The sequence below is a fragment of the Marmota monax genome, unplaced genomic scaffold (genome assembly GCF_021218885.2).
Source record: "Marmota monax isolate L192 unplaced genomic scaffold, Marmota_monax_Labrador192_F-V1.1 WCK01_AAM20220418_F8-fsc00188, whole genome shotgun sequence".
Taxonomy (NCBI): domain Eukaryota; kingdom Metazoa; phylum Chordata; class Mammalia; order Rodentia; family Sciuridae; genus Marmota; species Marmota monax.
In genome coordinates, this window is record NW_026692655.1 from 2,920,513 (window position 1) to 2,948,078 (window position 27,566).

At 44.1% G+C, this 27,566-nt stretch overlaps 1 protein-coding gene across 2 annotated transcripts in view; it reads left to right on the forward strand.

The window, feature by feature from the left end:
* The window catches only part of Glra1 (glycine receptor alpha 1), a 77,039-nt gene that overhangs the window by 21,977 nt on the left and 27,496 nt on the right, over positions 1-27,566 (forward strand). For both annotated transcript variants that reach the window (XM_046446409.1, XM_046446410.1), the window contains exons 2-3: positions 13,091-13,218; positions 18,501-18,568. In XM_046446409.1, the coding sequence (XP_046302365.1) occupies positions 13,091-13,218; positions 18,501-18,568 (196 nt within the window). The remainder of the gene's footprint in view (positions 1-13,090; positions 13,219-18,500; positions 18,569-27,566) is intronic.

A 27,566-nucleotide genomic window follows, 5' to 3' on the forward strand; every position in this document is an offset into this window, starting at 1 on the left:
CTTGCATATATAAACCAGAAATGACAGTCCCTACTGACCTTGCAGGACTGTGATATATAGTCATTAATTAACAGCAGATGGTCAACAAACTTTTGTTGTTGTTGTTAATGCACAAGGTGACTAGGTCCCTTAAGTCTGATTCTTCTACCCATCTATTCCCAAGACTTTGGAACCTGATGCATGAGACAGATTCTACCCTTCTGAGAATAGCTGTAGCTTTGATTCTGGATTGGAGATTCAAGGGAATCACCAATTTGGAGAACATCACTAGAGACGTGGATCTTCCCTACAATTCTATGTTAATATCCAAATACTTGCTTCAGCGAAACCCTCCTAACTCATCAGAAAGTGCTCACTTTCTGAAGACCTGTTCCTGAGCTTATTAAAGTCAGCTTCGAGTTTTGCTGAAAATTGCTCTTTCTACAATTTAAGATCCTTTCCTCCTTGGTGCCTAGCAAGGATTGGTTGTTTTCTGGACATCATCCTTTGTACCATAGTCTTCTGAATGTTTGAAGACCACACAAACTTCATTCCAATGAAAACCATTGGAGGGGATCAGTGGCATCATTTGTGCTGATGCGTTTCCCATGGGTTTATTGCATTTTGGCTTTTTTATACCACAGGTTAGAAATAGTATAGACTTGGGAGCGGGAAATGATGTACTTTTTCCTAATAGGCCCATAGAGGCAAGCACATATTTGTCTTCACAGAGATTTTCCTCTACTAGTTGGAACGTCCTTGGGAAGCAACGGTTATCACATGTTCATCATTGATAAAGGTAAAAGAGAAGGCTGTGAGGGCAGGTGAATCTGGATAATCTATTTAATCCCATGAATCTCAGTTTCCTCATCTGTAAAATGGGAATATGATACCCAACTCACAAAGTTATTGGGGAGGTTAAATATTATTACACACAAAACTATTAGTATAATATATGGCACTTCAGAGCCACTCGATAAGGACTAGCAGTTGTTGTTTTTATTTATATCCTGCTCTAGCACCTAGTACTTGAACACATAATAGGCATTCTGTAATCATTTTTGTCATTATTATTATTATTGTTGTTGTTATTATTTTGAATACATAAGTAAATAAAAGAAATAATAAACTAGATGGAATGATCATTACCTCAGAGTGCCTTTTAAAGTTAACAAATCTGAAAAAGAAGAGTTTCTTTCCACAGCATTTGTAAAAGCACTGTGGAAAGTGCTTTTACCATTCAAAGAATGCCTGCCCTTGGTAAAGATTGAGACTATTTTAAGGATGAGAGAACTGGGACAGAAAGGGGTAAAATGAAATGCAGGTTGAATTCAGAGAAATGTTGATAGAGTCAATTTAATAAATAGTCAAGAAGGTTTACCCAACCCCATGCTTCATTTGGTGGAGAGGGGGGTGGCCAGGTGGTCAAGCAGGTGTCTCAGACACATTTAGAGATCCCCCCCATTATGTTATGCTTGTACCATCCAAGACCCCAAGCAAGTCCCTCATCCTCCAACGGAGCCTTATCACCATCATCTGCACATGGAGATGCTATCACAAAGAGGTTGTGGGGATCAAAGACCGTTGTGGATTTGAAAGTGCCATAGAAACGGAAAGTGTTATATGTGGGCAAACGATTGCCACATGGCTCCCAACCCGTACTTTCCAATTCTCTCCTGCTCCAGATTCTCTCTTGTAATTCCAAAAAGTCATGGGAACATTTATATCATGAACTGGAGCAGCTCCTCAGAGGGACTTTGGAAATCACTATCACTTGAAAGAAGCAATAGACTGTGGTGGTTCATCATGTGGGCTTTAGAGACCAGTTGACTCATGGACTTGCCATTCACCAATTGCAAGATCTTGGCTAAATATCTGAAAACCAATGTGTCAGCCTCCTCATCTATAAAATGGGGATAATGATGCCATCATGGGGATGACTAGGAAGATTACATATGGTAACGTATGGAACGTGTCCAGCCCATCATGAATTCTCAGTGGCAGCTAGCTATTCCTCTCATTGGCTGATCCAGTGTCTCCATCTATTTTGAGGCTATTACTATTTCTTCCCATTATTTGTACCCCTCCCTGAGGCTTCAAGTGACCAATCCCTGCTGTTCATTGTCATTGTTTTTCCCAAAACTTTTTGTCCAGAAGCTCTGAGCTCCGTCCTCTGCAAAGATGCATTTCTGTAGTGTGATTTATCTGATTAAAAAGAAAGCTGCATTGAAGGTAATGAGAGCCATTTGCTCTCTGTCCAGCTCGTGGCATGCATGCTAATTACGCAGGGCCTGCTAAGAGCTTTTACTCAGGCAGAATAAGCCCCATAGGCCTGGCCTCCAGCACTCACACCTTTGGAAAACCCTCAGAGCCCCTCACGGTGTACCACATGGGGGTGCACAATGCAGATAGGCTTGCACTGAGAGTTTTTTCACCAAATGATCAGACTACAGAATGGCAATGAAAGTCAGAGGCACAGGAAGATTTCCCCAAATGAGATATATAGGGGCAATCAGGGCCAAGTGAGATGGTTGTTGTAGGATTATAGGGAGTGACGTTAGAGGCAGGAACATGGGGTTTAGGAACAGACATATAGGTTTGGCTTAGGCCAGTTGCCCAAGTCATTGCATAGGAAGGCTCAATTCTCTTATGGAAAATAGAGAGAGAGAGAGAGAGAGAAAGAGATGACTTCTTCCCTACTTTCCCACCTTAGATTTCCCCAGAGGACATTAAGTATTTTTCCTAAGGGGTTAAGGGTACCAAGAACAGAGTTCAGGGCTTTTTTTTGACTCTAACCAAACACATCACTGATGCCACATGGCTGCACAGCTAAATCTGGAATTACAGGTACATAGCAACTGGTCAACAAAATCTATGAAGCCATGATCATGCACCAGGCTCTGTGTTTCATGAAAACCATGTCTACAAAGAGCCCAAAAAGAAGACTGTGGGAATCGTGCTTTGGGTCTTGTCTACACAAGACCTTGCTTGACACCCTGATTCTGAGGAAAAGGAAGGTTACTGAACTGAAGGTTGCCCTTGAACCAGAAAAGACTGAAGGCTTCCATGCGTCTAGGCTTGGGAACAAACATCTCCACTTCTCAGGCTGTTTGGAGGATGAAATGAGACAAAATACATAGTGGGGGCCAGGTGTGGTGGTGCATGCCTATAATCCCAGCAGCTCAGGAGGCTGAGACAGGAGAATCCCAAGTTCAAAGCCAGCCTCAGCAAAAGCGAGGTGCTGGAGCCAGGATTATGGCTCAGTGGTAAAACACTTGCCTAGCATGTGTGAGGCACTGGGTTCAATTCTCAGCACCACATAAAAACAAATAAAGGTCCATCAACAACTAAAAAAATATTGAAAAAAAAAAGTGGGGTGCTAAGCAGCTCAGTGAGACCTTGTATCTAAATAAAATACAAAATAGGGTTGGGGATGTGGCTCAACGGTCAAGTGCCCTTGAGTCTAATCCTCAATATCCCCCAATATGTGTGTGTGTGGGGGGTGTCTTTTAGAGTGCATAATAGGAACAGTAGGTGCTCAGTTGTTGTTATTTCTTATCACTAAAGAAGAAAATCCAAAAAATGAAGCTTTGGGGAAATAAAAGGGTTGTATGAGAGGCAGAGTCTCCTCTTCGGACAATCTACAAGAAATCCCTACCCTGAAGAGTGGGGCTTGAGGCTCTAAGATGCAGTAGCAAGGCCAGGACTCGGGGAAGGCAAGTGAGGCACCAAGTTTAAGGACACACTCAGCCTGTGGTCCCTGCCAGGGCACAGCTGGTACTTACACAAGCCTGAGAGTTTTCCTGGAGTTTTGCTAGGCACCTCATGCACCTCATTCTATTGTTGGCCCTGCTTTGTGGGGTACATAAAATGAATCACAAAATTTATTCGTCTAGAGGAACAGACTAGATCCCTAGGGATCCCTAGAGAATCAGGGGCAGAAGCAGATAGCATCTCAAGGTTCCTGCCAGCTCCAAGAATCCAGGATTGTATTTTGTTATCAGAAGAGAATCATGTTAAAGTGCATATGTTCCTTACCCAGAGAAGGCTCCTTGTAGGAGGAGATTCAGCTGTGGAAGGGGGAACAAGAAGGAGAGAAGTGTGTCTTGTTCCCTAAGACCCTGGGCTCAGAACATGCCGACTGTGACATTGTGCTCCCAGGGGTGCTGAGCAGATCAAGAAGTAAGCGTAATAAAATGTCAGGCACTCCCCTGCCAGCCTAAGCCCCTTACAGAAATCAAACAAAATCAGAATTGCACAGCTGGCTGGGGGAAGCCAGATGTTGATCTGATGATAAAACTCAGGCAAGGACAAGGGTAACCAGCCAGCCCAAGCTGCATGGCAAGTGCCAACCAGGAACAGGAAACTGGTTCGGTCCATAAGGCCAAGAGAGCCACTCTGGCTCAGCTCCACCTATCCCCAGGGGCCTACAGCACCTAGTCCTCTACCCTCCAAATTCTTTTCCCAAAAGCAGAGCCCCTGCAATGGAGCAGGAGAAGTCTTTCTCCCTCAAATGCCCAACTTGAACAAAGCCAAATGTTGGATCTTTTTAAAATTACACAGAAACTAATATCAGCAAAATTCGAAGTTTCTCTGATGAATCCGCCCCACCCCCGCCTCCTAAATACCGCCTTCCTCCTCCAAAACACCAGAGCGGTCCAGTTACGCCACCTCAAACAGGTGACCACCTCTTATAATGATTGCTAAAGCACCTAATCTATTCTGTCCACTGAACAAGAAATAATTAGAGGGCAAATGTTATTCAACAAATGATTACGGATTGCTACTACTTGCCAGGCTCCAAAAAAGACAGACACGTTCCATCCACCTGGGGCACTTTTTCTGGTAGGCAGTAACATGTTTAACCTGTACCCACCCTCATATGCTTGTGCATACAAGGAGTGCTGAACAAATCAAAAGGGTCATAGGATTTTAGAACAAGAGAGCCCATGGAAGCCAGAAGTGCCACTACTCCCCAGCACAGGGCCTTGGCAGAGACTGATAATCTATCCCACTATTCCTCCCTCTGGTTCAGCCCCAGAACCCTTCTCTGAGCAGTCAAGACCAGTGGTATCGGCACTCCAGATAAAACTGTTTGCCATGCCTGACCTAATCAAAAACTGCCATTTATACTCAAAGAAACCGAGGTCCACCTAGGAAAAGTAGTGTTAGACATCCATCCGAAGCTACCCAGGGTTCCTGGTTTCTACCTCAATGCTCTATCCTCAATTGCACGGCCACCTTGATAGTTGTGTATTAATAAAATGCCTAGGGTGACCTAGAGCGGGCCCTCCAACAATGCTGGACTAGTTGACCAGGCATCCTCAGCACAGAATAAATTCCAGTTCATTGAATACCTCCCTGCCGAGGCAAAGCAGGTCAAGTCAGAGGACAAGTTGCGTGGAAACCAAAGACACTGACCATTGGGTGGTGTCTTTGGAGGCCCCATTCCCCAAGCTGGCCCAGGCCACGGTTCAGTTTAACCAGATGACAGATGAGACATCAGATTGAACATTGTTACTGTAAATGGGTTGAGGAGGGATAACCTTACCTGAACTTTCAGACACACCATAAGGACACAGACCAGAGGGTCCCATCCTTGCAACTCCCGCGGACACTAGTGTTCCATCTTCATCAATTACCATTGTCCCCACCTCCCCACATCTTGTACATACATCAAACTTCTTTCACTTTTCCAAGTTCTCTCGCCTCTAGACTTTACATAAGCAGTTTCTTTTACCTAAAGCAAACTTCCTCTCCTATTTCTCCAAGCCAAGTCCATACCAAGCTTCAAGTTTTGCCACAAAAGCCATTACACCTCCAAACCCTCTTGGAATCACCCCCAACCCCCATCACTGCCCTTCCATCCACAGCAGTTGAGTGCACAACCTCTAGGCACACAATTCCTCAGTAACAGCACAGCGCATGCCTCAGACATCTCCTCGGTCACACTCTCCTCTTCCTCCCCACTTCCTGCCTCCTTTCCTCCTCAGTCTCTAGCCCCATAAGTCCCACCTCTGGTTACCCTCAGCCTCTCGGTCCCTCTTCTGCCGCTCACCTATCCTTCCCTTCCTCTTCCTACCTGACCTCCAGGACTTCCTACCCAAAGTGAACGAGGCCACTGGAATCTGGGAACAGCCCTGTGAAGCCAGAGTGGTTCTGGGAGGTGTGATGCCCTGGATGGTAGAATTGAAATTGTTACTCCCCACTGTTTTGGCAAACCCCAGTTCATCTGAAATTCACATTGACAGTTTCACATTGACTCTCTGTTTCCAATTGATGTTGTAACTGGAGAACGAGAATCTGAGCATCGATCTGGCCTTTCTTCCACCAAATTCTTGAGAAACCATTTGGCTGACTGGAGAGAGATCTTGAGACTGGATGGAAAAGAAACAAGATAAACATATTTCCCCACAGGAGTTCAGGCAAAGTCAGATTCTCAGACCAGATGCATGAACAATAAGAGAGAATATTACAGATTCATAAAATGCTGGCTTACAGCTGGAGGAGTCTTAGGAGATCACCCCAATTCCCTCACTTTATAACCTTGGGAAGCTGGAAGACAAGAGGGGAATTGGCTCGCCCAAGGTCACACAGTCCCCACTTCATTAGAGCCCATGACCTCTGTCAAAATCTGTTCCTAAACCTTTCTGTGCTCTTTGTCATGATTCTTTAAATACCACACTCTCGATGTGACAAATCCCAACTAGAGGTGACAGAATCTAATGGTCCACCCAAAGTACCTATCACCATAAGCCGTCAGTGGGGAACAGAAAACTTGATCCCAGAAGTCCTCACTGTCCTTCAGAGATTACTACTAATCAAAGCTGTCTAAACTGAGCCTGACCCACCTATTACATTCAGTAATCCCTGAAACAATTTGTATCATTTCCAAATACCTTCATAAGGTCAGAAAATCCTAGTGAGTGTTTGCTTTCTCAGATTCATTCCCAGCTTCGCTGCTCAGCATCTCAGAGTCTAGAAGCAAATGCTTAAGTCCAACAGAGGCGGCAGTTACAAATGCGTCTCAGTGTCCCCTGATGTGTGTTTACTCCACACAGAGGCACAGAACACAGAGGCACTATAGGTGGAGGAAGGCTTAAAATAATCCTGTGCAAATTGTACTGTCTAAATATAGGATTACCAAGAGTGAGGGAAACGGCTATTTTGTCATTAAAGGAGACCCTTTATATTTCACAGGGGAAAACATTGGGGAACTTTTGAACTAGAACTGTGAGAAATGGGTTGGGGGTGATTTATCATTATTGAATATACACAAATAACATTGAGTTATTATTGAACCCATCCTCTTAACCATCATTGCATCTAAACAAGTCTCAGTGAGGTGTTAGTACGTCTCTAACGCCTTCGAACACTGCTGATCTTCCTTTGAGCAGCCCGCAGATTCAGGACTCTGACAAGAGGCAGCAACAGCCCAGCATCTTAAATGCTTCTCTTTTTGCCTATTCTCATGACACTTGCTATTATTGTTATCTTCTATTACGGGAAGTGACACAAGTTTTCCACTTCTGAATAGTAAAATGTAGTTTCCTTTTTTACAAAGAAAAAGTGTACATTTAAAAGAAGTGAGAACATTTAATTTTTTTAAAGTGAAGTAAATAGTAGAGGTGGTACACAAACAGAACATGAGTTATAAAATGATCACGGAAAACCACTGGTAAATGATATATGGGAAAGACTGGACCAGAGAATCTCAAAATTTCAAAGAATTCTGCTGTGAATCTCTGAACAAAAGATCCTTTGGTATCTGGCGATTGTATCTTCTCCATTTTTAAGTGTTGTCAGTCAAAGCTGTGCGTGCCGGGATCACTAGAAGTCAGACATGTGTTTTGATGTTCTTGGATACAACAGGATCTAACAAGCTTCAACAACAAATAACAACAGATACAGTCATCTGATCTTTGACAAAAGTGCCAAAAACATACATTGAAGAAAAGACAGGCTTTTTAAGAAATGGTGGTGGGAAAATTGGTTATCCATATGTAGAAGAATGAAACTAGATCCTTATCTCTTACCCTGCGTAAAAGTCAATTAAAAATGGATCAAAGACCTAGGACTTAGATCAGAAACTATACAACTCCTAGAAGAAAACATAGGGTCAACTCTCCAGTATATAGGTGTACACAATGACTTTCTCGATAGGGACTCCTAAAGCTCAGGAAATAATGCCAAGAGTTAATAAATGGGATGGCATCAAGTTGAAAGCTTCTGCACAGCAAAGGAAACAATTAGGATGTGAAGAGAGAACTTACAGAATAGGAGAAAACCTTTGCTAGCTACTCTTCTGACAGAGGATTCATATTCAGAATATACAAAGAACTCAAAAAAAAAAAACCCAACTTAGAACCTAATTAATAAATGGGAAAATGAACTGAACAGACTCTTTTGAAAAGGACTCTTAGGAGATCATCCCAATCCCCTCACTTTTGAAAAGAAAAAAATACAAATGGTCAACAAATATATGAAAATATGTTCAACATCTTTAGCAATTAGGGAAATGCAAATCAAAACTACACTGAGATTTCATCTCCCACCAATTAGAAAGGCAGCCATCAAGAACACAAACAATAATAGATGCTGGAACACTTCACAGAAGAAGAAATATGATCCATCAACAAATATATAAAAAAATGTTCAACATCTCTAGCAATTAGAAAATGCAAATTAAAACTACACTGAGATTTCATCTCACTCCAGTCAGAATGGCAATTATCAAGAATACAAATAACAATAAATGTTGGTGAGGATGTAGGAATACATTTCTGGTGGGACTGCAAATTGGTGTAACCACTCTGGAAAGAAAGATGGAGAATCTTGGAATGGAACCACCCTTGACCCAGTTATTCCACTTCTCAATATATACACCCAAAGGGCTTAAACTCAGCATACTGTGGTGACACGGCCACATCAATGTTTGTAACAGCTCAATTCACAATAGCTAAGCTATGGAACCAACCTAGGTACCCTTCAATAGATGAATAGATAAAGAAAATGTGGTACACATACTCAATGGAGTACTACTCAGTGATGAAGAATGAAATTATAGTGCTTACTGGTAAATGGATTGAACTGGAGATCATTGTACTGTCATGTGTCACTAATTAAAACAAATTTAAAAAAAGAATGTGGAGGAAAAGGTACACTTCTACACTCTTGGTGGAGTTGTAAATTAGTACAACCACTATGGAAATCAGTATAAAATTTCCTCAAAAGGCCACGCATAGAACTACCATAAGACCCAACTTTGCCATTCCTTGGTATTTATCCTGAAGAATTAAAGTCACCATACTACAGTGATAACACGCACACCCATCTTTAGAGCAGCACAATTCTCAATAGCCAAACCACAGAACCACCCATCTGATCCTTGGAGGAATGGATAAAGAGAAGGTGGTACAAATACACAGTGGAGTTTTAGTCAATCATGAAAAAACAAGAATGAAATTATGTCATTTGCTGGAAAATGTATGGAACTTGAGACCATTTCGTTAAGTGAAATAAGCCAAACTCAGAAGGTCGAGGGTCTCATGTCTTCTCTCTCATGGGGAAGCTAGAGAAGAAAAAGGTAAAGAGAGGTTTTGGGGGGAATCTCATGAAAATTGAAGGGAGATTAGTTGAGGAAAGAGTCCAGGAAGAAGGAGGAGGAAAGAGAAAGGGGAAATACCGGGGAATGATATTGGCCAGATCATATTGTCTTATTGTGGCATATATGAATACGGAACAACACAACAAATCCCACCATTATTTACAGCTACAGTGCACCAATAAACATATGGAAAAAAAAGAAAGATTAAAAAACAAATAACAATCATAGCAGCTATCCTGATTTACAGTCTTCACCATTTACAAAAGGCCTTTCCTTATGTCGTATGTAGCATTTCTATAAGTCAGCTCTTGAAAATCTGAGTTCTTATCCCTTCTCTCATTAAAGTGCTGTGTGGCCGGGCGCGGTGGCGCACACCTATAATCCCAGTTGCTCGGGAGGCTGAGGCAGGAGGATCTCGAATTCAAATCCAGCCTCAGCTACTCAGTGAGGCCCTAAAGAACTCAGTCAGATCCTGTCTCTAAATAAAATATAAGAAAGGTCTGGGAATGTGGCTCAGTGGTTAAGCACTTCTGGGTTCAATCCCTGGTACCAAAATAAATCAAGAAAGAAAGTGCTGTGCGACCCGAGCCAGTTATCTAACCTCTCAGAGTTCTCTCCGGTTCACCTCAGCGGTTCACCTCAGGATTTTCAGTGAGCCAATGGCCAGGTGACTAGACTGCAAATACCTTGCTGCAGACACGTGAGCTAGAATAACTAGAGGACTCGGCGGCCGGTGGTGGAGGATCCCAGTATTAAATGGCACGTTATGCTAATAGCAAATGGTCTGGGATAATTGGGGACGAATTCATTCTCCCACTGTACCGCCTAATAGGATTCAGGCTTATGAAAGAGGCCTCAGAGCCAAGAGATGGCTTGTGCTCTAGTAGCTGCTGGGAGGAGTGCTATGTCCCCGAATCTGATTATCAAACTGCCACTCTGAAAGAGGTTCTAGGGGAGAATCAGAAGCAGAAGAGTCTCACATCACCCACTGTATGCCTGGACCCCTTTACTCCCCAGAGCTGCAGAGTAGCCAGGAGTCTCCTGCTGAATAGGGAAAGGCTGAAACTGTGGTGCTGATAGCACTGGGCCTGAGAGAGGGCTTAGCCATGCAGGTCCTTGGTGCACCTGGGAGCAGTGTGAGAGGAGAAGCCCTCACATACACACACACACATACACACACACACACACAGCATAAAGAAGACTGTATGGAGGGCCTCCTGTGTTCCAAGAACTGTCCTGGATATTATTTACAGTGCTATTTCAGATACTCCTTGTATGAAGCTAATGTGATAGATGAGAAAACTGAAGTTCAGAGAGGTTACTTCGCTTTCCCCAGGTAACACACCTAACTAATAACTGAGGTAGAACTGATTTCAAATCACCTGTTTTCTTCTTCTGCGCTATCTTATATCTCACAGTACATTCAAAAACAAACACACCGAAGATACAAAATCTACAAAGGCATTTTATATATTTATACCGTATACCCCACATACACACACAAAAATGCCCATACGAAATGCCACCCTTATCACAAACACAGGTATCCATAGTTTTGCACATATTTATGTAACAATCCACCGCACAGCCACAAACACTCCTGTGCATGCTCTAACCCCGGCACACATACTGCACATCTATCCATTTGTACACATGACACACATCATACCCAGGTCACCTAGAGACCTACATCTCAGAAATTCACCTGCATCCATAGTCACACACATAGAAAAATGCACCTTTCCCTCATCCTGTCCATCAAAACTAGCTCTTCAGGGTATGCATAAGGTATCTTCAGATTGTCTAATCCTAGAATACCTTCTGAATCCTCAAAAGAATACCAGATGGTGTCAGTATTTTCATGACTGTGTAAAATAGTGTCATTATTTTTAAATCGTTAATCCATATATAAATATTTATGAACGCTTCCTACTAGCCAGGATATTTGATTAAAGTGGCATCTTATTCATTCATTCATTCACCGTGCAATTACCGAGCACCAATTAAGTGTGAGACATCCCGGTAGACACCGTGGGGGGTTAAGAGAACAAATAATAAATAAAACCACCACGATTTCCAACTCTTGTAAGACAAGCACAAATACTGATGCTGCAAAGTGACCTGGCTTGTGCCTTGACAGGACCTGCTAGAGGAGGGATGAGCCAGGAGAGGGGGACAAGAGAGGGTCTTCTAGTCCTAGAGAACAGGGATACATTGGTGTCCTCTGGGGAAACTGGGATCTGGAAGGGCAAGTTTGGGAAGGAAACTGTGGCTGTCACAGGTGGACTTGAGGCACAGGGCCTGCAGGTGTTTGCAACTGAGGAAAGAGGCCTTCAAGGGAGAGCCCAGAGTTGAGATAGAGACTTGTGAGTCATCCTTTAGAGCAGACCCCTTGAACACTTACAACTGAGGAGATCAGAAAGGGAGCTGGCGTGAAGAACAAGTTGAAAAGGAATCCTTGGGGACCGCCATGTCCTACTTAATTCCCTGACACACCTCTCTCCCCACGCTCCCTCCAACACATCAGCCCCACAAGCACAGAGCTCCGGGTTGCATCGGGCTCTGGCTCTGCCCTGGGGGTCATTTCAGGATTAGGAAAGTTCAGTGGCCCAAGCAACCCAACGATTGTTCTTCAACCTGGAGCCTCCGATCTTGACTTTATTGAAATCTGTGCACCTTTGAGAGGTTGTCAGGTGGAAGGTCACTGTTCCTAGACATGAGTGATTCAGACTGTGAGGATGTGAAACTGCTTTGCTGAGGGAGTGGGGGACAGAAACCATGTGAGGCATTCCCAGGAGTTTGAGTTCAAAGTACCCAACTCTTGAGACAAAGACCACGGATTGACTCTGGAATCTATGTTAGTTTCTCCTGTGAGCTGGGTCTCAACTTTTCCAATTAAGCACTTTTTAAAATGCATGTTGCATGAGATAGTAGCCCCAGAAGCACCCACATATAAATTTGTTAAAAGCTCTGTGTAGACCTGAGGTGAGGATGCCTGGTTCGATTTGTATTACCAAATGCATTTGACATTGGAAACTTTTTTTTTTCTTTTTTTAACTCAGTGACTGATTCTAAAAAGACACCTTGGGAGAGAGAGCCTGGATAATTCCCTGTCCAAGGTTCGTTCAGTTATCTGCTCCATGGACCTATGAGAGGGCAGATACCCAGGCAGAGGGTGTCAAAGGGTTAACCCTTCAATCTTACCCCCTAGGGAAACACAGTAGCCAAGTGTGATTTCCTCCAAATCCCAGAGATGACACCTTACAGAAGTCGGTAGTTTCTCAGCATCAGTCAGACACTTGGCTGCCTGCCAGAATCCCACAGTGGTTTATATATTTGGGTTGGGTAAACAATTTAGCCTGGGCCGTCCTTCATTAGAGACCATATGACTGTTCCTGGGGCTAGAACACTCCAGAGGTTCCACAGGGCTGGACAAAGCTGGGATCTGATCACCACATGAGAAAGGGTCACCGTTAACCTTTGCTTTTCTCTTGCTCTTCTTAGCCTTGCTGCTTCTAAGGAGGCTGAAGCTGCCCGCTCTGCGCCCAAGCCAATGTCACCCTCGGATTTCCTGGATAAGCTGATGGGCAGGACTTCTGGATATGATGCCAGGATCAGGCCCAATTTTAAAGGTAGAGAAAAAAAATTCCTTTCAGATCCATAAGAAAATGCTTTCCCAAATTACAACATGGTATTTATGCAGATAGTAAAATCCCATGACTCTTTCTGTACCCAGGACAGACATTGCTAATCAATTCAGTCTCCTCTCCCACCAAGCCCAGACAAAGCCTCAGAGAATCTGACTCAACCGTACTTCTGGCTACTAGAAGTCAATAAGTACATTAATATCTATTTGCTACTTCTGGTGTAGACAGAGGATAAACACAGAATGTGGAAAAATAGGTTCTAGTTTAGGCTCAGGCACAAATTTACTCTTTGGGGGTGGAGGGAGTACCAGGGATTGAACTCAGGGGCACTCAACCACTGAGCGACATCCCCAGCCCTATTTTGTATTTTATTTAGAGACAGGGCCTCACTGAGTTGCTTAGCACCTCACTTTTGCTGAGACTGGCTTTGAACTGCGACCTAGATACACCTGTGGTTTGTCAAATTGCAAACTCTAGACCAGGCGATCTGAGAAGGTTCTCTGAGCTCTCATAGGCCTTGAGATCTCAATGTCTATAACAAGAGAACAGTTCTCTATGTCTACTGAGGCCTTGAAGGTGTAATCACCTTAAACTGCCTCCTTCAAGTCTGGGGGTCTTAATGACCTTCCTCCTAGCAACCCTGCAAAAATCTTACTCCAGGGACCTGCAGGTCAACCTCCAAACCAACTCCTGATTCCGGATGCCCTTCCTCAGCTCCTCTGGGCTCCAATCCAAGAGCAAACAAGGGATGTGACAGCTGTAATGGTTTTCTGATATTTGCTCAGGTTCCCCCTGTTCTCTGAGTCCCCTTCTCAGAGGGCTCTATCCACAAGTCTCTGCAAATAGAAAACAGTCCATGAGATGCACTTAGGTTTGTGCTTGCCCCACCCCAACTCTGTTCACCTTAACACTCCTACACTACCGCTGCCCCTGCCCCTTGCCTCTGAGGCCATATTTTCCATCATCATTAACAAGATGGGTGAGTCAGGCCTGAGGTTGCCGGCATAGCACAGTTGACCCAGTCCGTTGACCCAGTTCTTCACCAGGGTCACAATCTCAAATACCCTGATGGGCCAGGCAAGAATTTCTCATGAATGAAACAGTATGAGGAGAAAAAAAAATCAGAAGACGTAAGCTTATCGAAGGGTGGCCTCTCTTTAACTCCTGCCTGTGGCTCCTGGCAGGAAGGAATGTGGGCCCTGGGATGCCATGCCTTGACATAGGACTTAAATCTAGGGTTTTATCCAATATTCTCTAAGTTTACAATTAAATCACCACCTTTAAAAATATCATTGACTAAACCGAACCCAAGGAGAATGGGTTATAAGCCTCCCCACCAGGTCCCATCCTTTACCACCAGTGGTTTCTTAGGAATTCCAGTCCACCACGCCCCCTGGTGGACTCTCTTAGAACTTCATCCTCTGGGGTCATGGTCTTGCTCTCCTGACAAAGATTCCTTCATTCGTTCCATGAGGGTGTGCCCAGGGTGGGTCACTTATCCGGGCACAGGAAAGGCCCTCAATAAACTTTCCATGAAGGAGTGAGTGACCCAGTGAGTCAGCACATAGGCGAGGTGAAGGCTTAGAGCTGTTAAATGACTTTCCCAAACCATGCTGTCAAGACCAGGATCTTAATCCAGCTACTATGATTCCCTTCTTTATCTAACACTTGTTTACTCATTTATTTACTTACTTACTTAGCGGAAATACTTTTAAGAAATAAAAATGTTATGACTGGGGATATAGCTCAGTTGGTAGAGCACTTGCCCTGGGTCCAATCCCCAGCACCACAGGAAAAAACAAAAGAAATAACATTTTATTTTATCCAGACCACTGAATCAGGGCCCCTCCCCTGCCCACTCTGAGAATCTTACTCACAATACTTGAACCCAAAATCAACAGACCTAGATAAATCTCCTTGGCCTCTCTCAACCCTACATGGGCTCTAACCCCTTGGCCCTCCTCCTCGCTCAAGGTGAGGTACAGCTTCCTGGAGCCTCACCTCAGGAACTGAAGGACGGGTTTGCTACTTTCCCTGTGGTGAGAGTTAAAAAGCTGGTAAGAAGCGATATCCCACCACTGAGCCCCACAATCCCCTTTGCATTTCCACTTAGGCACAAAAAAGTTTCCCCAAAGCGTTAGACACACCACAGGGCTCCTGAAAAGGCCATAGGTCAGGCCCCCAACATCTCAACACACAGGGAGAAGCCAGCATTCTTTTTTTTTCTTTTTTAACTCTGCAGAATGATAAACCACTCGGCAGCTTCCTTAAGGCATCAGAAATTTCCCAGCTCTTAAAGCTAGGGGTGGCCAGGAACCACAGGCATGGTCCACAGAGCCCAACGGTAATGCAAATCATACTGCAGCTATAAAGCACTAGAACTGGACTCTAATCCTCCCCCCCCCCATGTACATGATGCGTGTGACCCTGAATAAATCATTCACTGTATCTGGGCCTCTGTTTTTCAGCATCTGTAAAATTAGCCAGTAGGACTAGGCCTTTCCAGCTCTGATGTTCTGCCTCTTTTTCTAAGAATTCATGGATTACGATGGCTCCCAGGATTAGGGGCACAGCCCGATGCAAACACTCACACAAAAGCAAAATTAAACTTTAATATTTAATGAAATATATACATTATCCTGCTGCCAAAGGCAGCCTGATTGTAATTTTCTTGAGATAATTTAATTTCAGATTTATGTCAATGAACCGCACCTCCCCATGGGGTCCTTTTGGCAGGCGCCCTCTTGCACACATAAATCAGGATCTAATTTATATGGGCTTCACAGTACCAGACAATTGCAGGGCCTGGGTGGGAACCCTGCATGTCATTTCTAGCCATGGGCAGTAACTCTTTGGGGCATCTTAATGGTATGAGGCTAAATGAAAAGAAAAACCTAAGTCTGAGGCTAAACAAAGGAGAAAAAAAAAACAAGCTTTTGTTTAAGTGGAAGTAACAATGAGGCACATTTCCACTCAACGAAGGGGGAGAAAAATAACACAGAGAGCTATCCAGCTAGGAAAAGGGCTCAAGACTGAGCATCCCCCTGCTGGAGGTTCCAAGGCATCAGTCTTGAGAGGAGAGCTGCTGTATTGCATTGGTCCCCAAACCTGGCTATACATGAGCATCACCCAGGAAACTCATTGAACAATAGCCTCAGGGCTCATCTCCAGAGATTTGGCATCACCAAATGTGGGGTTGGGCCAGGAATTCTGCAATTTAACAAGTTTCCTGGGTAATTCTACTGCCCATTAGAGTCTGGTCTGCACATTTGTTTTAAACGCAAAGGTTGAGGTAACCTGTAAGAAATCTTCCAGCCCTGAAACTTTGTAACTCTGAAATTCAAAAGGATCTTGAAGCAGAGAAATTTTTAGTGGAGAGCTTCCCTAAGATAATCCCAACCCTCTGGGGCTGAGAATGGCTTCCTAGTTCAAGAGCTACTCTCTCTCCAGATGGCTAGGGAAACTGAGGCCTGTCAAATGGGAGGGGCACTCCTGAGGTCAAACAGCCAATGAGTGCTTGGAGTTATGCCTAAATTCCATAGGCCCTGACACTCCTGCAGAGGAAGAACCCGGATTCTAACCCAAGCCTAAGTCTCCTCCTATGCACCAAGATCTCAGAACAGAAGGAGATCTTGGCTAAGTCTGGGTACAATAATTGGGGCACCTTTTAAAGAAGAACGGAATGGATTGGATACCAGAGGACAGACAGAGATTTACTTCCTTCTTTCCACTATCAGCAAACTTTGGTTCAAGTCCAAAGTTTCACCCCCACTACTTTTTAGCTAAATGAGACTGAGGCCGTTATTAAAACTCTGTGCTCATAAATGAAGTGGGGACAATGATTCTTTTCTGCCTACCTCAGTCCCTCATGGGGATCAACATGAAATTGGTCTTTAAAAAATTTTCAAAAACTGCAAATTACAATCATCCTGTGAAGGATTATGACCTATTATGGAAGCTCTAACCACCCTCAAGTTCAGCTCAAGGTCATAACTGTTACAAAGTCTTCCCTGTCTCACTCTTCAGAACCTTTCTCACCTAGACTCTTGCTGTTTTGTTTTATTTAATTTTTTTTAGTTGTTGATGTACCTTTATTTTACTTATTTACATGCAGTGCTGAGAATCAAGAACACAGTGCCTCACACATGCTAGGCAAGCTCTCTAGCTACAAACTCCAGCCCGACTCCTGCTGTTTTTATCACCCATACCCAAGGTCTTGCATTTCTCTTTTATTATTTTACACTGGTGCTCTTGTCAGCAAATGTGGAAGCCCAGTGATTAAAATTCTGGATTCTGCCAGTGTCTGTAACTCTAGCATGCCTCTTCCTTCCCCTGAAATCTCTCTTAGAGTGTAGACATTACGATGATCACCTTTGGCAGGAGACAAATCTAAACTCAAACCCTGGCTCAACCATTGATTAGCAGTGGTGGCCATGGACAAATAATTTAACCTCTCAGAGCCTCTGTCTCCCCATCAGCAAGAGAAGTAACATACCCATTCCTTCTCATGAAGTTGTTGGGAGAATGCAATGAGATGATCTTTAGTAAAACTTAGCACAGCAGCAAATGCTATATTGCTTGGTAAATGGTAACTGCTATATAAATATGATAAAAGAAAGAAATTGGGCTCCAGCTAGACAGAATGCTCTCCAACAAGGAGATACCAATGCAGTGAATATTCCTCCATTTCTTTCCTATCTTTGGCTGTAAGATTAAAAAAAAATTAAATTAAATTAAATTAAAAAAACAACTTGCCTTGAAAGTGTTTAACAAAGATGTGGACATTCCTTGAGATTCCCTCTGGATTCTCCACTGGTGATTCCTATCATCGCCCTTTCAGGCAGTCACTCTTAGTTCATAAGTTCAAGGCAAGGAACTTGCTGTTCCTTGCGATTCCCAAGATGGCCTCCAAATGTTGGAGCCATAAATACATTTCAGACATAAATTAGGAGGCAGCCAGTGGGGTTTGGAGAAGGGATTTCAACCATATGGCAGCATGATGAATCATCCTGTGTTAATGAAAGCACATCTCAGCTCAGCCTCTGGTGTTCTATACCTGCTGCTCACCTGGGGACAAGGAAGTCTGGCATAGAGATGTTAAATGGAGGCTCCCCCCACCCCTCCCATGCTTGGGGGTGGGGTGGCAGGCAAGTAAGGAGGTCTTCCACCAAGGGGACCCGTCCCTGAAGTCAGTGTTCTGAAATAGGTCCTATACTGTGGATTTCTCCATGGCCCGAGGCTAAGCAGGAATCTCTCTTGATTGGCAGGTCCTCCCGTGAACGTGAGCTGCAACATTTTCATCAACAGCTTCGGATCTATTGCTGAGACGACCATGGTGAGTGAGTCAAAATACAAGCTGCTACTTCCCGCTGGGGATATGTCTCTCCCGGAAATAGTTATCCTCTGTATTGATCTTCCCCAAGGAGGTAGAGACTCAGTGTTTTATTGTCAGGTCTCAGTGGTAAACCACAGGGCTCCAGTGTTTTTTACTGTCCTATTCAAAGCTGTGGGTATATACACAACATATGAAAATGGATAAAAAAAATAATAATGATAATAACAGGGCTAACACTTGCCAAATATCTAGGATTACAAAAAACAAAACTATTCAACAAGCTAAATTTTTAGATTACAAGAAAATGTGAAAACCTGGTCATATGTTTAAAATTTGACTGCAGAATGGCAGAAGACTTCTGGTTCTAGAAGCTGAAATGATATGTTGGGTTAACTGCGCAATTTGCTCCATTTGTTAATGTATTTAAAATTTTTCTGCAATAAAAGCTTAAAATAGATCAATTATACGAGAAAAAAAAGACCATAAAGCAAAAATTGGTGTTAATAGCAATTGTCTCCGAATCACTGACTTACAGATAATTTTTATTTTATTCTTTCAGTATTGCTGTATTTTTCAAATCTCTACAAGGAGTGAATATTACATTAATGATCACAGATATATTCGAATGACTAACATTTTTCTCAACCTTTGGAAACAAATAAAAAATAAATCAATTGTACTCATGTGAACAGAATGATCTAGACTGTGAAAAAATAATCAGAGCGACCAAAAATCAACCCTCTGAGCAGAGAGACAGGCAGCCAATGAAGCCAAGTGCCATGTATACTGTGGGAGACCAACCTTGCACTTGACTGAGTCACACTCTTTGGCTGGGTGCTGAGGCACTCAGTCGCAGAAATGTGGCAGAGCATTCCCCACCCTTCTTGGGTTCGAGGGTCGAGGGTCGGTGTCTCTGGCATGGGTGTGTCTTGCTACAGCCCTTGGGTGGAGCTATGCTCACCTGTTCCTTTGTAATATAACCCCTTGCCCTGTTTAGGATAGAATCTTCCATGGAAGTGCCTTGTGTGTGTCCCCTTCTCTTACTGTGCCCTTGGGTGTGGCCTACCCAGGTGTCAGTCAACCTGCTGACAGTGGACATCATGAAGATAGACTCAGCCCCCTGAAACCTGACTCCTTGCCTCATTTGAATAGCTTCTCAATAAAAGGAGTCAGCGAGTGCTCTCGCTCTCTGTCTTCCTGCAGACCCTTAAGGTCAGAGGAGCCGTCACAGCGACCCCAAAGAAAAGGGTATTTGTGTCTCTTGTGTGGTTATTTCGTGCAGCCCAGTTAGCCCAGTTCAACTGGAGTGACCCCTGAGCATTTTAGTCGCTAACAGAAACCCGGCAGTATACTGCTGCCCCGAGCTCTCGAAATCATCCATTTCTCCACATCCACCTGCCCCTTCTCCAGTTCAAGTGGCCGTCATGACTTGCACACATTCCTACAAAGCCTTCTTGCCCCACTCCAGTCGATCCCGCAAAGCAGCATTTCTCAGACACAAATCTAGCCACCCACTCCCTTGCTTAAGCCTTCCTGGTGGCTGCCCACCCAAATTCCTTGCAAAGCCTTTGAGGCCCTTTGTGATCCTGATCCGCTTCATCTCTTCTCTCGCCCGCCGCACGCTAGTTATGCCCATTGCTCAGTGTTTGCCACACAGATGGCTTCTCTTGGGTTCACAGGCTTCAGTTGATGTCCTGAGGCCTCTGCCTAAAGCACCTGCTTCAGCTTCTTTCCCTTGCCAACTCCTATTCTCCTTCAAGACTGTGCTTAGAAGTCCCTCCACAGGTCGCCTTCCCTCTCCAACATATGTGTGCAGGCGTGTGTGGGTTTAGACGCCTTGGGTCTCTTCTGTTACGTCAAGACACATTTTACTACTCCCTCAACGGCACTTGCCACTGTACCCATCTGTATTCTTTGTCCCTCCTATGACTATAACTTAAGTTCTTTGCAGGCTAGAATCTTCTCCATTTCCTGGAGCCACCTCAGCATCTAGCTCAGGGGTTCAATAATAGACACTTAATAATTTTAAATAAATAAAGCAAATAGGATATATTGTTTGTGAGTTCGAACCATTATTCACTCCTAAAAACATTTATGAAGATTAGATTTAAATTTTTAGTCAAAGACTGGCAAAAATCACTAGGCTCTGTAGGTCATGGAGCAGATATCCCCAAATTTATTCTTTTGCAAGGAGACTTGTCTGGATATGATCAAGAAGACCCAGTACACGAAGGGCAGCTGTGAACTAGGAATAACTGTGGCTGCTTTTCACCAGGTGTCCAGGCCAAAGAGCCAAGTTTTTCTACCCCCTGAAAGACTGTCTCACAAAAACTGTGAAGGAGCCCTTCTGCTTCCCTTCCTCTCCTCCCAAATCAGAAACATGTTGGCACCTGCACTACCCATTACCTTTGCACTCGTCTTCCTCAATGGTAGGTGGTTAGCAAACCAAGTCACAGTCTGGACTGCCTGGTTATGTAAGGGGACTGGCTCTTTGAGGTCAGAGCAGGTATCTGCACAGCACCCTCCCATTCCTACTCACACTGGTTTCCTTTTATGACCCAACAGATTTATCTCCTTATTACAGATTCCTGAAAGAATAAGAGCATATCCTTATTCTGTCTGGGTGGAGATTAAAAGCCCCTGCTATAGAGTCACAGACCTGAATTTGAATTCACTCTCCATCTGCAAGGAGTTTATTTGCTTCATGTCTTTAAGCCTCAAGTTCCTCATCTGTAAAACCCCAGGGGTGATTATCACACCGACCTCATCAGGTTATTACGTGTACCATATGCAGGAAAGTATTCATCTCAGTAAATGCTTTATGAATGTTACTAAATATTTTGGCTAAAGATAATGACGATGTCGAAGACGATGATGATGATGGTGGTGGAGATTCTGGACACTGAAGCCCCAACACTTACACTAATTAGCTGTGTGATCATGAACAATCCCTAGACTTCTCTGAGCCTTGGTTTCTCCCTTGCCTACCCCCATGTCTTCTACCCCCTCCCTCTTGACACTTTTTACTTTCTAGAGTGACAGTATAGCACAGTGATCAAGGCACTGTCTTCAAGACCCACACAAAAATCTAAGACTCAGCACTGTGACCTTGGGCAAGGCCACCTAAGTCAGCTTCCTCAACTGTAAAATGGAAATAGAGATGGCCTCATCTCGTGACCTGTTGTCAGAAGAGACAGTGTGAAAAGTGCTAAGCACAGGGCCTGACTCAGAACACACAGGCAATGAAAGTCTGCTCTTTTGATTCCTTCACCAAATGATGGGTCTTCACACCACTCTGTGAAGTGGACCTGGCTTACACCCCATTTTACAGCTGAGGAAGCCAACATGGAGAAATTACATCACAGAGGCAGTTAGAGACCAAGAAAGAATGAGACCTGATGTTCAGAACCCATAGATAAGTGTTCTCTACCACACTGCCATAACAGCGAAGAACTCAAGGAATCAGGGGCCAGAGACCTACAAATCACAGAGAAGCAAAAACCAAAGGGTTCTCAAAAGTGGAAATCCATAGTGGGTACAGTGACACACAACTGTAATCCCAGCTACTCAGAAGACTGAGGCAGGAGGATCACAAATCGGAGGCCAGCCTCAGCAACTTAGCAAGACTCTGTCTCAAAAATGAAATACAAAGGGCTGGGGAGTGTAGCTCAGTGGTAGAACACCCTTGCCTTCTATCTCCAGTACTACCCGCCCCCCCCCCCAAAAAAAGAACAAAAAAGAAAAATAAAAAAGAAAGAGAAGGAAAATAAATCTAATCCCAGATTATGCCAGCTCACACACCAACTGATAATGGAGATGACCAATAAAAGAAGCCCAGAGGAGATGGCCCCTTCGGTGAAGATTAATCATCTTTAGAGAGGAAATGAAGGCTGGGAGTGAGAGCTTCCTTAGGAGAGGTTCACGGTTCACGTTGCTCCCTCCTATTTATTAAGGTAATCCAAGGCAGGGCAGGGGCGCCATTTCCAGCTTGCACCTTTGGTGATATTGTGAATTTTTTCATTAGCTTCTTAATTATCTGTATGTGTTAAATTTTCTTTGCAGATAATTTAGAAGAAAAAAAAAAAACCTAGAATCTCAATCCTGGGGGGAGGCTCTAGAAACTGTCTAGCCCAGTTTTACAGAGAGAATCTGATGGCTAATGTGATATAGTCCCTTGAGCAAGGTCACATGGCATGAAACAGGGAGACAGAAAGCCAGGCCCCACGCTCTCTGCAGTAGCCTAGGTTTTTCCTCCCTTCATCTTCTTTCTCCCCAAGACCCTACCAACCCCCTATGGACCACTTTCCTACCGGGGCCTTTCACCTGTCACTCAAAGTGTGTTTGGAGAGCAATGCTGCACCTGTATTCATATAACAACACGAACAACAGCTTGTTCTCGAAGAACATTTCAGATGCTACCCTGTGTCAGGCAGTGTGTGAAGCAATTCTATGTATATCACCTCATTTCAGCCTCACAATTACCCCCAGAAAGTAGGGAAGGTTATATACCCAGTTTATAAGAGAGAAAATTGAGGATCAGAAAGGTTAGGTTATTTACCCAAAGATACATAGCTAATGAATAGGAGAGGTAGAATTTGAAATCAGAGCTCTCTGACCCCAGCACATGGGGTCAAATAGAAATATCTGATTCCTGGATGTTTGGGATTTCCCAGCCATTGCTTGTCTCCTTCGATTATAGGGAATTAGAAGCGAAAGGGAGCTCCTTTGAACAGACACAGAAACAAGCGGCTGGAGAGAGGATTGAACTTGCCCGTGAACCCAGAGCTAATAGGTGCCGCGGTCAGCCCTGGGTTCTGGCTCTCCACCCACACAGAGCTGGCTGTGCACATGGACATAGTCCCAGTGTCAGAAACTTTCCAGACTGGGTTTGCTTCCCAGGAGCAGCAGGATGCAGAGCAGCTCCCGAGACCGCTGGAGTCCCCAGGCCTAAGTGTCTGCCTCCCAGGGCTTGGCTCTGTTCACTGGAGCTAGCAGACCTGAGAGCAGAGAGAGGCAGCCAGCAAAGCCACGGGGCCTCGGTCCATTCCCGTCCCGGGGAAGCCTGACTTGGCCTGCCCTTCATCTGACCTTCGCAGGGCTCTTTTTGAATCTTCCCAATAGGAAGGTACAAGTCCATGGGCTGGGTCTGTGGCTCAGGGGTCGTGCACTTGCCTGGCACGTGTGGGAGACATTCTCAGCACTGCATATAAATAAATAAAATAAAGGTCTATCAACAACTAAAAAAAATTTTTTTAAATATAAAGTAGATAAAAGTACATGCAGGAATACATAAGAGAGTGGAAGAAAGGGATCCTGATCTAGAGCTAGAAGCCAGCTTCTCTGAACACGTGTGCTTTCGAAGGCGCCGTCGTGTGCGCCCTGGGAGACAGTGATCCAAACCCCCGGCACCAGGGTTTGAGTTGTAGCCCTGCCGCCACCTATGAGGCTCGGGTCCCCCAGGCACCCTGTTCTAACAATGGTGCATAGATTACCCAGAGCAATGGGGATGTAAGCATTCTGTGACTGCTGCAGAGATGTAGAACATTATTATCCACAGAACTAATCACACAAGGGCTCCAACACATACACATGGGGAAATGCCTTTCTGGTTGGTTGGTTGTATCTGTTTGCTATTCTCTCTTCAATCCGGGGCTCTTTTCACCCTACTTATGAAGGTTCTATATGGGTTCAGTGTGGTTGAGGCTCTAGGGATGGAGTTCCATTTCGGTCTTTAAGCTAAGCATTTTCACAGAAACAAATAAACTCCCAAATCTCAGTGTCTTAAAACAACAAAGATTCACCCCTCCTACAAAGCCTGCTGCAGATCTAGAGGACTCTCCAGGGCTACTGTCTCGGGGCAGTGGCTCAGCACTGCGTTTCCACATCAACTCACAAGTTCACATTTTCCATTAAAGGCAGGATGCACGGGTTCATTAGTCCGCTTGGGCCACCATAACAAAATGCCAAACAATAGAAATTTACTTTGACACCATTCTGGAGGCTACCAGTCCAAGATCCAGGTGCCATCAAGGTTAGTTTCTGGTGAGGTCCTCTCTTCCTGGCTTATAGACAGCTCTCTTCTCACTATGTCCATGCAGGGCTGCTTCTCTCTGCATGCAGAGAAAGACAGACAGACAGACCAACACACACACACACACACACACACACACACCTTCATCTCCTTCTAAGGACACTAACCCTATCAGATTAGGGCCTCACCATTATGACCTCACTTCACTTCCTAAAAGACTCACGAATACATTCCCACTGGGTGTCAGAAAATCCTCTTATAAATTTTGGAGAGACACAAACATTCAATCCATAACAAGAGACAAGTAAATGCTTTTTACCTATAAGTGACATCGGCCACATCTGCTCCCATTTTACCACTAAAATAAAGACACACGGCTCTGCCTGAAGAGTACACTCCTCCCACGTTTTTAGAAATAAACAGGAACAAGGCACCAGGGAATAGTAGGTCTCCGTTTTCAAGGAATCTATTGGGCAAAGAAACCAAAGATAATAGTAGAGTCTGATGAGTGAGATTACAGAGGTATGCACAGGGTGTTATAGAACACAGGGAATACTAATAACCAAAAGTACCACAAGCTAGTACTTACTGAATGCATGTCATGTGCCAAGCACTGTGAAAAGTGCTGCTCTGTGATTTGGAGTAATTTTGCTACCGGAGCAATCTGATCGTGCTATTCTCCATGTTAAAATCTTCCAAGAGAGCACAGTTTCAGGGGATGACTCAAAGGATGAGGGCTTTGAAAAAAATGAGTCTGTGCTCCGTAGTGCCAAAAAAAAGGAGGAAGGTCCAGTAAGACTATAGCATAAGGGCTGGGGATGTGGCTTAGTGGTAGAGCACTTGTCTAGCATGGGTGAGGTCCTCGGTTTGATCCCCAGCACCCAATGGATGAATAAAATAAATAGATACATAGAGGAAAAGAGAAGAGCATCCATAGGTTTGGCAGAGGGACATAGGAGGAGGGAACATGTACGAAATTAGGGAAAGTGATTTCAGAGGCATAAAGAAAGCAAAAGGCAAATGAATACAACGACGGCATACAGATAAGGTCTTTCAAAAAGCTCTGCCGTGAATGGAGTGTGAGGTTTTATATTGGTGTTTGTCATGTATTGAATACTTTTCTGAAAGCCAGATAACTGTGGTTAATGAATTATGGTAATTAGGTCATATAATACAACAGCCTCATTTTATAGATGAGGAAAATGGGGCTCAGAGAGTCTTGATACACCCAAGTTTTTCCAGCTGATGAAAACATGAAAAGGATAAAAACATAAAGGAAAAAAACCATGGGAAGATTATAAAAGGCAGTTCTGATCTCCAGGCCCCCTGACTTCTGGAGGCCTGTCCTTGGCCTGGACCATTGCTAAGCATGAGGCAAGAGGGAGGTGGCCGCGGGGGGTGTAGCGCCAGGGTAGAGCACTTGCCTCTCACGTGCAAGGCCCTGGGTTCCCACCCCAGTACCGCAAAAGGTAAAGAGATGAGATGAGATGGCAGAGCCACGTGAAGACATAACCCCACCCTGGTCTTCTGCCCCAGGGTTTTTCCAATAAAATACTAAATGGTATTTATTTAATTCTATCAGAACATTTATTACAAGAAGACTCTGCCCATCCATCCCTTTGGGTATTTGCAAACAAGACCTCAAGGTGTAGGAAAACAGGGGGAAAAAAAGATATAGGAAAAGGCTCCCTCACAAGGAAAGTAAACCCCTTTGGCCCAATCACAAATATTAACACATTGGCTAGGAAGCATTCACTGCCCGTTGCCATTCAGCTGGGTTGATCGAAAGAGATACTGTGAATCCTAGGAATCCATCTGTTGTTTTCCATCTTTGCTGCTGTCAACTCTAGTTAAAACTGACATCATCTCTCTCTTGCTTGACAAAAACAGTCGCCTGACTTCCCTCCCTCTGCTCCTCCTGTCCCCTTCCACTTCCGACTGTTGCTTGGGGGTTCATTTGAAACCCCAGGTCAGATCACAGAATTCTCCTGCCTCCTAATTCTATTACTTATTCTGTTCCCTCTACCCAGAAAGATCTCTGCAGGATTGGCTCCTTCTCATCCTTTAGCTCTCAGCTCAGGTATCCCAACCCTCTTGCCTAAAAAAATTGCTCCCCTTCCTAGCTACTGTCTATCACACTACCATGTTCTCTATCCTCAGAGCAATACCTAAAATTTTGAAGCTTCTTATTTGTCCATCCATTGACTTGCTTGCTTTTTTACCAAGAGCAGGGACCTTGTCTCTCCTCTTAATCAGCTCTACATTTCCAGGGCCCAACACATGGTTTGAATCATAGGAGCTAATCAGTGTTTGTGAAAAGAATTAACCTTGGACATTCTCTAGTCTGACCTTCATCTGTTGTTAGAATCCCTGCCACAAACATCGTGGCCAAGTAATTCCTGCTTGCATAGCGCCAGTGATAGAGACTCTATTACCTCACACAGCAGCCCTTTCATCTTTGGACAACTCTCAAATCTCTACTTACCAGTGGTTTGAGTCCTGACCCTGGCGCTACACAGAAACAATCTATTTACCTGACGACCCTTTAAGTAAATGAAGTTGGCTCTCTGGACACCTCCCAAGCCTGGCCTCTTCAACCATTCTCTCTAGATGTCAATCGCTTCACCATGCATGTGGGGCCCTCTCCTTACATTGCATCCATACACCCGGGAGTGGTCAGAGCAGAGCAAAGGGATGGCATCATCATCCTTATTCTGGTATATTGAATTTATTTATTTATTTATTTATTCTATTTTTTATGCATGACAGTAGAATGCAATTCGATTCATAGTACACATAAAAGCATAATTTTTCATGTCTCTGGTTGTACACAATGTAGAGTCACACCATCTGTGTCTTCCTACAAGTACCTAGGGTAATGATGTCTGTCTTTTCTACTCCCATGTCCCCTCCCTCCCCTTCCCTCCCTTTTGCCCTATCCAAAGTTCCTCCATTCCTCCCATGCTC